The sequence below is a fragment of the Callorhinus ursinus genome, unplaced genomic scaffold (assembly GCF_003265705.2).
Source record: "Callorhinus ursinus isolate GAN/ISIS: 27379988/994484 unplaced genomic scaffold, GSC_fseal_2.0 scaffold2, whole genome shotgun sequence".
NCBI lineage: Eukaryota > Metazoa > Chordata > Mammalia > Carnivora > Otariidae > Callorhinus > Callorhinus ursinus.
The window spans coordinates 108,594,920-108,607,342 of NW_027397064.1; the positions used below are offsets into that span (position 1 = coordinate 108,594,920).

Genomic DNA, 12,423 nt, shown 5'->3' on the forward strand with positions numbered 1-12,423 from the left:
CTTAGTCCTCATATAATAGAAGCAGATCTAGGCACACAGAGGGATGCACATATAGATGGTCTGAAATACACATAGCACATAAATTGTAGAACTTGAGTGAATGGCAGTGGTGAATGGTTGGGAAGAAATGGACTCCTCTAGAGAGTGTTATTGTCAGAGAATGAGCTGTTACAATTCCTTTTCCTGAGCAGTTTCAGATTGACTCTTCATCCAAATTTCATACCCTTCCCACGTCCCCTTACCACCCTGTGTCCCAAGGAGGCTTATTGAAGTACTAAAATATCAAGGTGATTTCAACTTCACTAACATGCTAAGTGCCTTTATGGTCTAAAGGAGTAGACCAGATGGTGTGGTCAAAACAAAGTTAAATCAGGATGAAGGAAAGTAGATACATAAGATTCTAACTCAAATTTATAAATGCTTGAGTGGTGGTAGAGTGGGAGAACAAGAAGGGAGAATTGAAAATTTTTTTTCTCAATTTATTTTAGAGGGAGGGGCAGGGAGAGGTTGAGAGAATCTTAAGCAGACTCCATGCTAAGAGCGGAGCCCTATGCGTGGCTTGATTTCACAAGCCTGAGATCATGACCTGAGCTGAAACCAAGAGTCGGATGCTTAACCTACTGTACTACCCAAGTGCCCTGAGAATTAAAAAAAAAAAAATTAATTGAAATAAAATATAGAATCAAAAGAAGTACACAAATCACAGGATACATAGTGTCACAAAGGGAACACCCAGGTGACCACACCCAGGTCAAGAAATACAGAATTATCAAATTCCAGAAAGCCCTCTCCTGCTTGTGTCTCCATCACCCCCTTCACCTATTTATGTTTGCCTTCTTTACTCAACATTTTTGAGATTTATCCATGATATTACAAGTAGCGGTAGTTAGTTCTTTTTCATTGTGCTGTATTGTATTGTATGGCTATACCACAAAGTTATAAAACTTTGTTTAATCTTTTTGATGGACAGTGGCGTTTTTTCTAGTTAGGGGCTATTCTGAAGGATGCTGCTATCACTATTCTTGTATGCGTCCTTAGATACACATTAGTATGACTTTTTGTTGCTTATGTTCATGACACAAGGTTTTATGGGTCCCAGATAACTTTTCCAACATGGATTCTTACGTTTTTACTCAGGGAGAGATTAATTTTTTTTTTAAAGAATTTATGTATGTATGTATGTATGTATTTATGAGAGAGAGCGAGAGAGAGAGAGAGTGCACAAGCAGGGGGAGCAGCAGGCAGTGAGAGAAGCAGGCTCCCTGCTGAGCAAGGAGCCCGATGTGGGACTTGATCCCAGGACCCTGGGATCATGACCTGAGCCCAAGGCAGACGCTTAACTGACTGAGCCACCCAGGCGTCCCAGGGAGAGATTAATTTTTTGCAAGGCATCTGGAAAGGCCATGTGAACAAAGAAGTATTTGAATAGAAGCCTGAAGATTGGTTGGGACTGAGGGGAGGAAATATGGGATGGACTTGGGGTTTTGTATGCCAACATGAAGTGTGGAGTGTGTTAGAATAATACAAAATGTGTTGGGAAATACAGGACTCTGATGGTCTGTAATGGAGCTATATATATAGGGATGGTAAGAAATGAAGTTGGAAAGGTAGACTGGGGACTAGTTCATGTAGTGGTTTGAAAGCCTGGCTATAGCATTTTAATTTTATTCTGTATACAGAAGAGGACTGAAGACCTTGAAGAGAGGTTGTATTTGCTACTTAATGGAATATGATGATGTTAGTGCCACTTTTTAAGTTCAAAACATCTACCATATAACTCTTATTTCCCATTTTGTAAATAGAAATCCAGTAACAATGTTAGAATAAGCATGATCAATAATCCTAGTGAAGATATAAGTTATAAGAACACTCAGATCTCCAGAGCAATCTGGGCAGCTCTCCAAACACAGACCTCCAACTCTGCTAAGAATTTCATCACAAAAATGGCCAAGGAGGAGACTGCAGAGGCCCTGGCTGCAGGAGCTGACATTGGGGGGTTCTCTGTCGGGGTAAGTCTCCGTGTGTTGCATGGGGTTACTTTCCACAGAAGTTCATTCCCATGGTCTGATGTCTCTTGTTCATGATTGGGATTTGTGATTTTAGTACTGAGTTTCAGAGTCTTTTCTTAGTTTGGAAGAATCTTTCCAAGATATAACAATTCTGCCACATTCCCCTTACCACTTTTAATACCTTTAAATAAAGTTTTAAGATATGACTCATATAAATTCATGTTTTAAGAACAAAGCCATTTGTTTTATATAGTTTTTAAAAGACAGGCAATATTTGATTTGTTATAGAGCAAAAAAACTGTGATTGAAGTTTCTTATGAGTTAGAGCTTTTGTGTTCTTGATGTGTTCTGATATAAGCCCCCACATGTATTCATTATGTAAGTTACTACCTCTTGGACTATTTTGTAGATTTAAAATTCTTATAAAATGATGAGTATACTTGATGTTTCCGTTAGAAAAAAGGCCCTTGAAATTAGCAAGATTTTAAAATGCAGAATAAAGGTATAATGAAGAATAATTTGCCAGTGGTGCAACCACATAAAACACTAGGAGCAGGAAATAAGCATTACTTGATAAGTGGGAGGGTGGGAGGAAATGGGAGGAGTGGAGAATTGAGACATCATAATGTTAATTCTTAAAATTAGTTCTGACTTTCCATTGAAAGAGCATTTTATGATTTATTCATTATGATTATTCATTTTATGGCTTGTTTAATAACAATTACTTTTCCTTAATAACAATTACTTTCCTAGGGCATGGATTTCAGTCTTTTTAAAGAGGTCTTTGAGTCTTCCAAAATGGATTTCATTTTGTCTCATGCCATGTACTGCAGGGATGTTCTGAAGCTGAAGAAGGGACAGAGGGCAGTGATCAGCAATGGAAGGGTGAGGATTTTGTCCTGAGACAAACTTGACCTCAAATTAGATCAGTGAACAGGCTTGGCAGTGTTGTCCAAAGCTAGTAAACTCTTCAAACAGAGCCACTCTTTCCAAAGGGGATTGGGGCATATGCAGGGCTGATGATAATTTCTGCACCCTTATTTCAAAGGAGGTTTGCTTTTCACAGCATCCTTGTGTAAAACCTTCCTGCTGTATAATTATGTCCTGCCACATGTACGGTGGCAGTGAGAGTGTGGTGTCTCTCAGAGAATAAGTTGATAAGTCTTTGATACACGAAGTACTCATCCCCTGTGGGGACTGTGTTCATAGTTGTGTAGTCTCTGTCAACTTCATTGGCGCAGGGTTAGACTATTTCATACATATCTACAGCCAGGGACATGAGACTGGGGGGGATATACCAAACTTTAATCTCTTAGCACTGAGGGTGAAATCTCTGCTGTCATTCACTACACTGCATCTCTGGTTTGGCTCTGTTTTTTTATATTCAGCGAGAATTAATGAAACTATGTCACTATTTTGTTTTACTTCAGAGTTGCTTACTATAAAAATATTGTGAAGTATACAAGTCTACCCTCTGTAGTTGAGGAATTGATAAGTAAATAAATAACTGGATGAGTTGATTTGGGTTCTGTTTTTACCTTTTTCTTTGATTTTATTCGATGTATACAAGTCTTGGGTCTTTAAAGTGATTAGGTTTGTAAGATAGCCTGAGGACAGCAGAGGGCTTCTTTCCAGCTGTGATTCTAGCACCGACCACCTGTTCTTCTTCACAGATCATTGGGCCACTGGAGGACAGTGAACTCTTTAATCAGGACGATTTCCACCTCCTAGAAAATATCATCTTAAAAACTTCAGGACAGAAAATCAAATCCCATATTCAACAGCTTCGGGTAGAAGAAGATGTGTAAGTTCTCCCAAGGAAAAAATTAATTAGTGCATGTCATAGGTACTGTGTTAGTTGAACTTTCCTCATGCTACCTATTTCGTGGTGTTTTATTTCCAGTTTGAACACATAATAATGCTTTTCAATTCAGGTCTTTATTTTTGCTTCTGTTGAAACAAGTTAATTTATTTAAAGAACTGAATTAGGTCTTTCCATTTCATTTTTTTGGTTGTGGAAAATTCAAACATATGCAAGAATAGAGGGGTGAGTTTTTGTTTTTGTTATCTTGGGATACTTTTGTAAAGAGATATTTTCCCTTATCTGTTTTATTTTGTTCATGAAAAGAAAGTCAGGTTAAATGCTTCTTTTCTTTTATTTACTAGTATAGAATAATGAGTTGTTTCTCTTGCAACCTCCAAAGGTGATGATTTGGTTATTGTTGGTTTTTAATTTTTATTTTAATTCTTTCAGTGTTATTATTAGCTAATGTATTTTTTTTTCAAGATTTTATTCATTTATTTGACAGAGAGAGCGTGCGCACAAACAGGGGGAGCAGCAGAGGGAGAGGGAGAAGCAGGCTCTCCACTGAGCACGGAGCCTGATGTGGGGCTCAGTCCCAGGACCCTGGGATCACGACCTGAGCTGAAGGCAGACGCTTAACTGATTGAGCCACCCAGGCGCCCCTAACTAATGTATTTTAATGAGTTATTTCCCAGTGGAAGAAAATGAATTATTTAACTGGTCCATGTACCTGCTATATAACTAGAGCCCATAAGTCATATACACATGGTTTTATATCAAATGAATATAGTTGAAAGGTGTATTTTTATATTTAATTTTTTGAGGAACCATCGTATGTTTTTCCACAGAGATCATACCATTTTATTTTCCATCGGTAATGCATAAGGGTTCCAATTTCTCCACATCTTTTTCAGTACTTGTTATTTTCTGGTGGTGGTTTGTTTTTTTTTTGGTAATAACCCACCCTAATGGGTATGAAGTTGTATTTCTTTGTGGTTTGATTTGCACTTCCCTAATGATTAGTGATATTGACAGCTCTTTACGTGCTAATTAGTCATCTGTATATCTTTGGGAAAATATCTTTCCAGTGCTTTGCACATTTTTTTTTTTTAAGTAATCACTTCACCCAGAGTGGGGCTGGAACTCACAACCCCGAGATCAAGAGTCGCACGCTGCACCAACTGAGCCAGCCAGGTGCCCCTACTTTGCACATTTTTAATTGTTTTTTTATTATTGAGCTATAGGAGTTCCATGTAAATATGTAAATACTCTGGGTATCAATCTCTTATAGATAGATGATATGCAAATATTTTCTTCCGTTCCATGGGTTGCATTTTCATTCTTTTGATAGTGTTCTTTGGTGAATAAGTGGGAAGATATAAAATTTAAAAGTTCTTACGGTTTTTCTCTTCATCTCATATACCCTCATGCTGCAGAGTTTAAGATGCATGTCTTAGTGATATATTGACCTTTATAGCTGCCAGAGTAGTTCCTTTGCCAAGTCTTGTGTGATAGAGGAAGGAATCTTTTTTCATCTCAACCAATAACGAGGCTACAGATAAAGAGGTTTCCTTCTACCTCAGTGGCTTTTTAGTGATGCCCTTTGTTCTGGCCTATGAAACACTTCCCTGATGCAGGTCAGGAGGTGTTCCCAAGACTTGAAGCCATCATATCATGGCATAGGCTTGGTGTGATGTGCCCTTGGACCACCCCCCCACTTTGTGGAGTCTTTGTGGACTATATAATTGCCAGTTTTTCTCTTGCCATTTGGTATAAAGTTCATATGTTCTTCAAACCATCTTGTTGGCATTCAGTACTTAGGCTGATTATATTATGTTCAGCAATAATTGGAAAAACCTTCAGTTAAAGATGCTAAATTTTCACCAACCATGTCTTTCAGGGCAAGTGACTTGGTAATGAAGGTGGATGCTCTCCTGTCAGCTCAACCAAAAGGAGATGCAAGAATCGAGTACCAGTTTTTTGAAGACAGACATAGGTACAGAATTAATATTGAATTTATGCATATTCTTGAATAAAATCCTAAGGTTGTCTTTACCTCATATGAAGTGTGTACATAAGTTCTTATTGGAATGGAAAATTTGTCCAGTGTGCAGTTTTCATATATACTCATTTTCATATGCCGAATTCATATACAGAGCTCAGTTGCATAAAAGTTGACATTTATTTCTAAATAAATCTGACATAGTTCTGACTGTACCCTTTTAGAAAACAGAAAGAATTTAATGAAACAGTTTTAGTTTTCTCATACTCAAAAATAAACAGGTTGTTAGAGCACTTGTATTGTTCATCTTTTATTGAAAACGGTTTTGTTTTCAATAAAATAAAAATAAGTTTAGCATTATGAAAAAGTCCTTGCCTTTTGGTTTTGAGTTTTTTATTTCAGAAGTTTCAAAGCTAAAGAATAGTTGAAAGATTATTACAGTGAACATCCAGATATCTTTAACCTGGCTTCACCAGTTGTTAACATTATGCCACGTTTATCTGTCATCTATGTGTGGGTTTGTGTATATGTATGTATGTATAGTACATATAATGTATATTTATGTTTGTGTACAAACTTATATGTACTTAAATTTTTTCTGAACTATTTGAAGGTCCATTGCAGACATCATTACACATCATGCCTGAATTCCTCAGCATGTATCTCCTGAGCACTAGGAGTGTCTCCACTGTTGGTATACCTTAGAGATTTAACCTTGATACAGTGACATTTAGTAGTACACAGTCCATATTCACATTTCTCCAAGGCCCCAGTAATGACCTTTGAAAACTGTTGTGTTCTTTGATTTAGTCCAGATCACATGTTGCAGTTCTTTGTTGTGTGTCTTTTTTAGTCTCCTTAAATCCAGAACAGTTCCCTGTGTTTTTTGTTCTTTGGGATTTTTTTTTGGTCTTTTATGACTGACTTTTTAAAGAGTCCAGACCAGTTATCTTGTAGAATGTCCCATAGTCTGGGTCATTTCATCATGATTAGACTTAAGATTAAGTTGTTTTTAGGAAGAACCCCTACAGTTGATGTATGTAGCCAGCAAGGTTATGTATCTTGATTGTGCCTTAGAGGCTTTAGATATTGAAGCCTGCATCCTGCTCCATTATGATTTTGATTTAATTAGTCTGGGGTAGATTGGACTTTGGTTTCATTGATCCATGCTTTCTTACAGCCAGTTCTTGTGGGGATCAAATTTGACCAGACTGTTTGAGGATCCAAGCTAGAATGGAGACTCTCTCCCTTCTCACTGGCTGTGTGTCCTAACTTCTTACATCGCCAGTGAGTGAAGACTTCTGTGGCTCCTTGCTAATCCTAGTTGGATTTTGCCCATTAGCACCCATTTTCTCATCACTGTATACTTTCAGGAAGTAACCCAACTAGTTATTACCACAGGAAACATATTTCCCAATTGGCTTGCTATCCTGTTTGCCTTTCCTGGCCAAGATAGTGAGTTCTGAGCCAGAATCTCTTCCCTTTTTAGAACATCATTTTCTCCATGAGTCTTATATAATTAAAATGCTCTAATTACAAATTCTGTTGTGAGACAAATTATAATTAGAGAAATTCTTCTTATTGGGGTTGTGTTAGTTAAATGAGCATTATACTTAAATCAGACGTTTCTTATTTATGTGAGAAATAAAAAGGTCTGAATTATTGGTTATGTATATCCTTGCCCTAAAAGTGTGGCTCACAGAACAGCAGTGGGGCATCATCTGGGAGCTTGTTGGAAATGCAGAATATCTGGCCCCAGACCAGACCTTCTGAGTCAGTATTTACGTTGTAACAGGATCCCCCCAGGTCACGCTTGTGTACCTTAAGATTGGGGAAGCACTGTATTCTTTGATGTTTGCTCTATTCACCTCATGAAAATGTGTATGACCCCCAAGTCTTGTTCCTGTGTCTGTCACTTTTGGCCTTACTCTGGTCTTTTCTCTAATACAGCAAGTGTGTTTCCACATGATATTGTTAGTTTATACTGTTCTCCATTTCCATACCACTGTTCCTCTAATCTTGGCTTTTGTATTACTCTTTTTTGTTATAGAGATATAGAGTGGTTAAAAGGTCAACCAGGATCAGTTTCTGGTTATGCCTGTTGCAGATCACTTAGAACAGTGGGTCAGAACATTAACATGTCACACAGAACTCTGCCCAGACCTGCCAGGTTCACAGGTTTTGGCCTGGGCCTGCCTGACTCAGATGCTATACTCTATAGGACTCTTTTTGGGACTTCTCTTCTTCTTCCCTTTGTGAGAATTTATATAATGCTGTTCTCTAGTGAGCTTTTTCCTTCTGGAATTCTAGACAAGCACAGAAGTCCAGGTTATCTGAGGGCAGTGGCTCTCATACTTTGGCTTTTACCTAGAAAATTTGTTAAAGTGCAGATTGCCTGACCCACCCCCTGAGTTTCTGATTCAGGAAGTCTGGGTTGTGGCTGACAGTTTGTTTCTAACAAATTTCCAGATGAAGCTGATTCTGCTGGTTTGGAGCCACACTTTGAAAACAGCTGTATTAGAGTAAAAAAAAAAAATGTTATTTTGGAATAATTATTGACAGCTGGAATTGTTAATTTTATCAAAAATTGAAAACCTCTGCTTTAATAACAGGCACAAAGCTATTTTGATGGTTATTTCCAAAGGAGTTAAGATTTGAAATAACCTTCATCCCCATTTAAACTATAGTTACCCAGTTTTGGTAGTTATATTTTATTTTGCACTTTTGTTTTCCTCTCACTGGATAAATGTTCTTGCACAGAACAGTAGTGGTTAGCACCAGAACTATATTAAAACATTGTTCAGAGCAAACAAAGATAGGCATTGATTTGACCAATTAAGATTTTGGAAAATTGGATGTATTTTAAAATCCTTCCAAGTTTATCCCTTTTCAAAATATATCAGAGGATCCTGCTCCTCTTAAGTCATCTAAATCAATATGACTTTGGAGGGAGGCTGTGCAGCTGGAAACTGCGGGTGGGGAAATGTACATTCTCCTCAGAAACCTGAGAGGGACAACCTGAAACCTAAACAGCTGCTATTTTTAACTTACTAAGAAGACAGAATAAGTATAACTTAATGTCCTTGAAAATTGATTCAGTTCTTTTGGAAATGTAATTGACAGTACATGTTATCGACAAAAATATTTGTATCCTGTGACTCTGTAATCTCATGTTTAGGACTTTGTCGACTCTAAAAGAAATTTCCAAGTATGAAAAAAACTGTATGTATGAAGTTACTTACAGGCTGCAAGCCATCTAAATGCCCAACAATAAGGAGTAGCTTAAGTAAACATGGCAGATTCACTTGGTAAATAGAAGATTATTTTTTATTCAGGATATTTGATTGTAACAATATGGAAAAATCATTATGATAAAGTGGTGGGGGAAGGAAGGAATTATAAAATTGCTAATATTCTTTAGGTATAGCTGCTCTTTATAGAGGCATTTGAGAAGGTCTACAGAGAAAAATGCCACAGCATGGTTGGGTTGGGATGGTGAGATTTTATGATTATTTCCTTTTTCTCTCACAAGTTTTCTGTAATGTTCTTTGTATTATTTTTAAAAATACATTTATTTCTTCTCTTCTCCTACCCTTCTTGCCAGGAAATAAAAGTTGGCATAGTATTTGTAATTGTCAAAAACAAACATCAGCTTTTAAGCACCAGGTTTTGGTTAAATACAATTTTAAACTGGTTTTCATCTTTTGTTCATTTTGAGTGAACTTGAGTCATGAGCAGATTTTGCAAACTTTGAGGTAGACATAATTAACATGATTAACCAGCATGTAGCCTTGTTCTAGATCTGAAGTGTTTTTGGAAATGCTGAGAGAGCTGATAGGTTATGTTGGTCTTAATAAAAAAGGTTAACTTTGTTCTCTGTTTTCCACCAGATTAATGTTTTGTCTTTTTGATCTCTGTAGTGCAATTAAAATGAGGCCGAAGGAAGGGGAGACATACTTTGATGTTGTGGCTGTCATTGACCCTGTCACCAGAGAAGCACAGAGACTTGCCCCATTGCTCTTGGTAGGCATAGCCTAAGAGGCAGTTCGCATCTCTTTATCTGAAGTCACAGGCCCTGTGACTCCCTGAGAGTGTCATTGTTCCCCTAGTTGTCTTCAAAGGGCTTTGGAAAATGCTACAGGGCATCTTGGCAGAGCAAATGTCTTCATAAAGATTGGTAATGGCTCTGGAAACAGCCTCATAACCTTAGAAAGTTGGTAGAAGTTTGGTTGATTTCCTCATGTAATTTTTAAAAAATGTCCTATTTAGAGCAAGGTATCTTTTAATTAAATTGATTTATGCCATATTTTGATTTATGATGAATGAGAGTTAAAAAGGTAAAATTTTGCTTTTTTATTTTCCTTTTCTAAAACTAGCATTTTTTCAAATTGTGGCATGTCTTGTAGATTTGTATAATATGTTACAATTTTAAGAAAATTTAAGAGCTTTGCCAAAAAGACAGTTGCCTCGACATTTTTTTTTTGAGTTGTATTTCTTTTTTAAGGTGAAGTTTTATTGGTGTATAATCAGCTAACATTTTTATGGATGTGTGTAAATACACATACTCTCTAGCCAAGAATAAGTTTGTGGTGTGATGAGACCTTGGCACCACTGCCCATTCAACTGCCCCTGAGCCTCTCTCCCTGCTGTGTGTGTGTGTGTGTGTGTGTGTGTGTGTGTGTGTGTGTGTGTGTAAGGAGGGGCTGGGCTACAGTGTTGATGCTGAGCAGGACTGGGGGGTAGAGAACAGGGTTTTCCCATGTCCTGGAATGAATATGAACATGTCCCTAGGCCTCAGTTGGGACTCAGGTCTAGGGACAGCTCTGTGGTCAGGGAGCCAGCCTGAGGATCCAGGAAAGGTGGAGGAAAGCCCTGAGTATCTTTGTTTCATCTGAGGGTGGGTTGGGGTGAGTCACTGGGGGAAGCAGAGCTCAACTGAAGGTAGAAAGGTGACAAAAGAGTCCTACAGTCTGGCACTTATTCTTTGCACCCCTGGGAAAGGGGCTGGGTGGCCTGAGGGCGACTCTTCTATTTGGGGGGAGGGGGCCCAAGGCCACTGACACTGAGAGCTGGGGCTCAAGGACAGGGGGTTCGGGGTTGGGCTCTCCTCTTTGTGATCACTCTACTTCAAGCCTTTATGAGTTGCCTTCTCATCAGATTTGTAGCCTTGGAGCCTACCCTGTATCTTGTACCTTCCCTCAACCAGATGTGGATGGGACCCTGGAGTGGGACTGTACATCACAAGGGCTGGAGGCTTAGAGGCAGAACACCATTATCTCACAGAGAGACAAGTGTGTCCTCTTGCCCTTTCCTCAGCTGTGGCCAGGGGTATGTGGGCCTTGCCTGCTTCAGGGTCAGGCTGCAGTGGAGGTGGGTAGATAGATGAGGTCCTGGCCCAGGAGTGGAGGACAGTGGTGGTTAGGTCTCCTCATGGTTCTGCTTGAGGTGGATTAGCTGAAAGGTGATGAAGTTTAAGCCCTTTTCTGTTCCTGTTCTAAATAAACACTTTTGGACAACAACAACTGCACTGATGAACCTTTAAAATTTTCCTTGTGTAGACAGCTCTCCATTATCCATCAGTTGCTCCACCACACAAGGGGGAGCAGTGATTTGCAGTAGCCCACTTGCCATGTTTTTGCCAAGTGATATGTGTGTGTGATTTAGGTTGTATGCCAGAGTTGGGATTTCCAGAAATTTCTCCAGTGCAGATTTTATGGCTTTTATTACCTTTTTGTCTTTCTTGAGATATTAAGAGATGTTCTCTCAACTCCGTGTCAGAGTGATAAGTTTCTGAAGAGAAAATGTAAATATTTTGTCTCAAGTAGCAGTCACTTTCTCCGTAGGAAAATTTTATGTTTTGTCTCTGGTTTGCTCTTTTAGGTTTTAACCCAGCTGATCAACATGAATCTAAGAGTGTTTATGAACTGCCAATCTAAGCTTTCTGACATGCCTTTAAAAAGGTAAGACAAGCTGTTGAAGAAATCAATCGAAAACGTGGTACTAAATCTGAAAGCTGGTATTGAATGTTAAGGAACAATTGGGTTTATAGGTGGACTTCATGTTTGAAAAGATCATTTACTGAATGTTCGGTTTTGCTAAATTTCTGCTCTAATCAGAAGTTCTAAGAATTTAGGGTGGGTCTGGAAGCATTTAGGTGGCATTAACTCAAGTTACTTGGGCCAGCCGGCCTGCCTGCCTGCTTGCCTGCCTGCCTTCCTGCCTCCCTCCCTCCCTCCCTCCCTCCCTCCACCCCTCCCCCTCTCTCGCCCTTCCCTCCCTTGGAATTATGTAGTTCTTTAATTTTAGAGCATTTGGATCAATATAACTGTTAAATTTACCTAGTTATTTAAAAAAATATGCTGTGGTACAGAAAGAAACTTGTCTATCCCGTTTTATCTTAAAAGTGGAGCAGTTATTTCAAGTTGGAGTATATTTGTCAGAAGAAGCTTGCTGAGGCTCATTTGCATGTATCTTGAGAAGGAGGGCAGGCTTAGCTGTATATTTTCTGAACCTTGGAATGGTCATTTATGAAGAAAGTTAAATAAAAAGCAGTAGTAATAGGGTAGCATCTGCTGGGTCTATAGGAAATTTCTTATGTAAAAATGTGC

General features: G+C 38.5%; 1 protein-coding gene across 2 annotated transcripts in view; it reads left to right on the plus strand.

The window, feature by feature from the left end:
• The window catches only part of UGGT1 (UDP-glucose glycoprotein glucosyltransferase 1), a 118,203-nt gene that overhangs the window by 66,445 nt on the left and 39,335 nt on the right, over nucleotides 1–12,423 (plus strand). For both annotated transcript variants that reach the window (XM_025857975.2, XM_025857976.2), the window contains 6 exons: nucleotides 1,803–2,009; nucleotides 2,763–2,894; nucleotides 3,683–3,813; nucleotides 5,714–5,809; nucleotides 9,736–9,838; nucleotides 11,696–11,775. In XM_025857975.2, coding sequence (XP_025713760.1) covers nucleotides 1,803–2,009; nucleotides 2,763–2,894; nucleotides 3,683–3,813; nucleotides 5,714–5,809; nucleotides 9,736–9,838; nucleotides 11,696–11,775 — 749 coding nt within the window. The remainder of the gene's footprint in view (nucleotides 1–1,802; nucleotides 2,010–2,762; nucleotides 2,895–3,682; nucleotides 3,814–5,713; nucleotides 5,810–9,735; nucleotides 9,839–11,695; nucleotides 11,776–12,423) is intronic.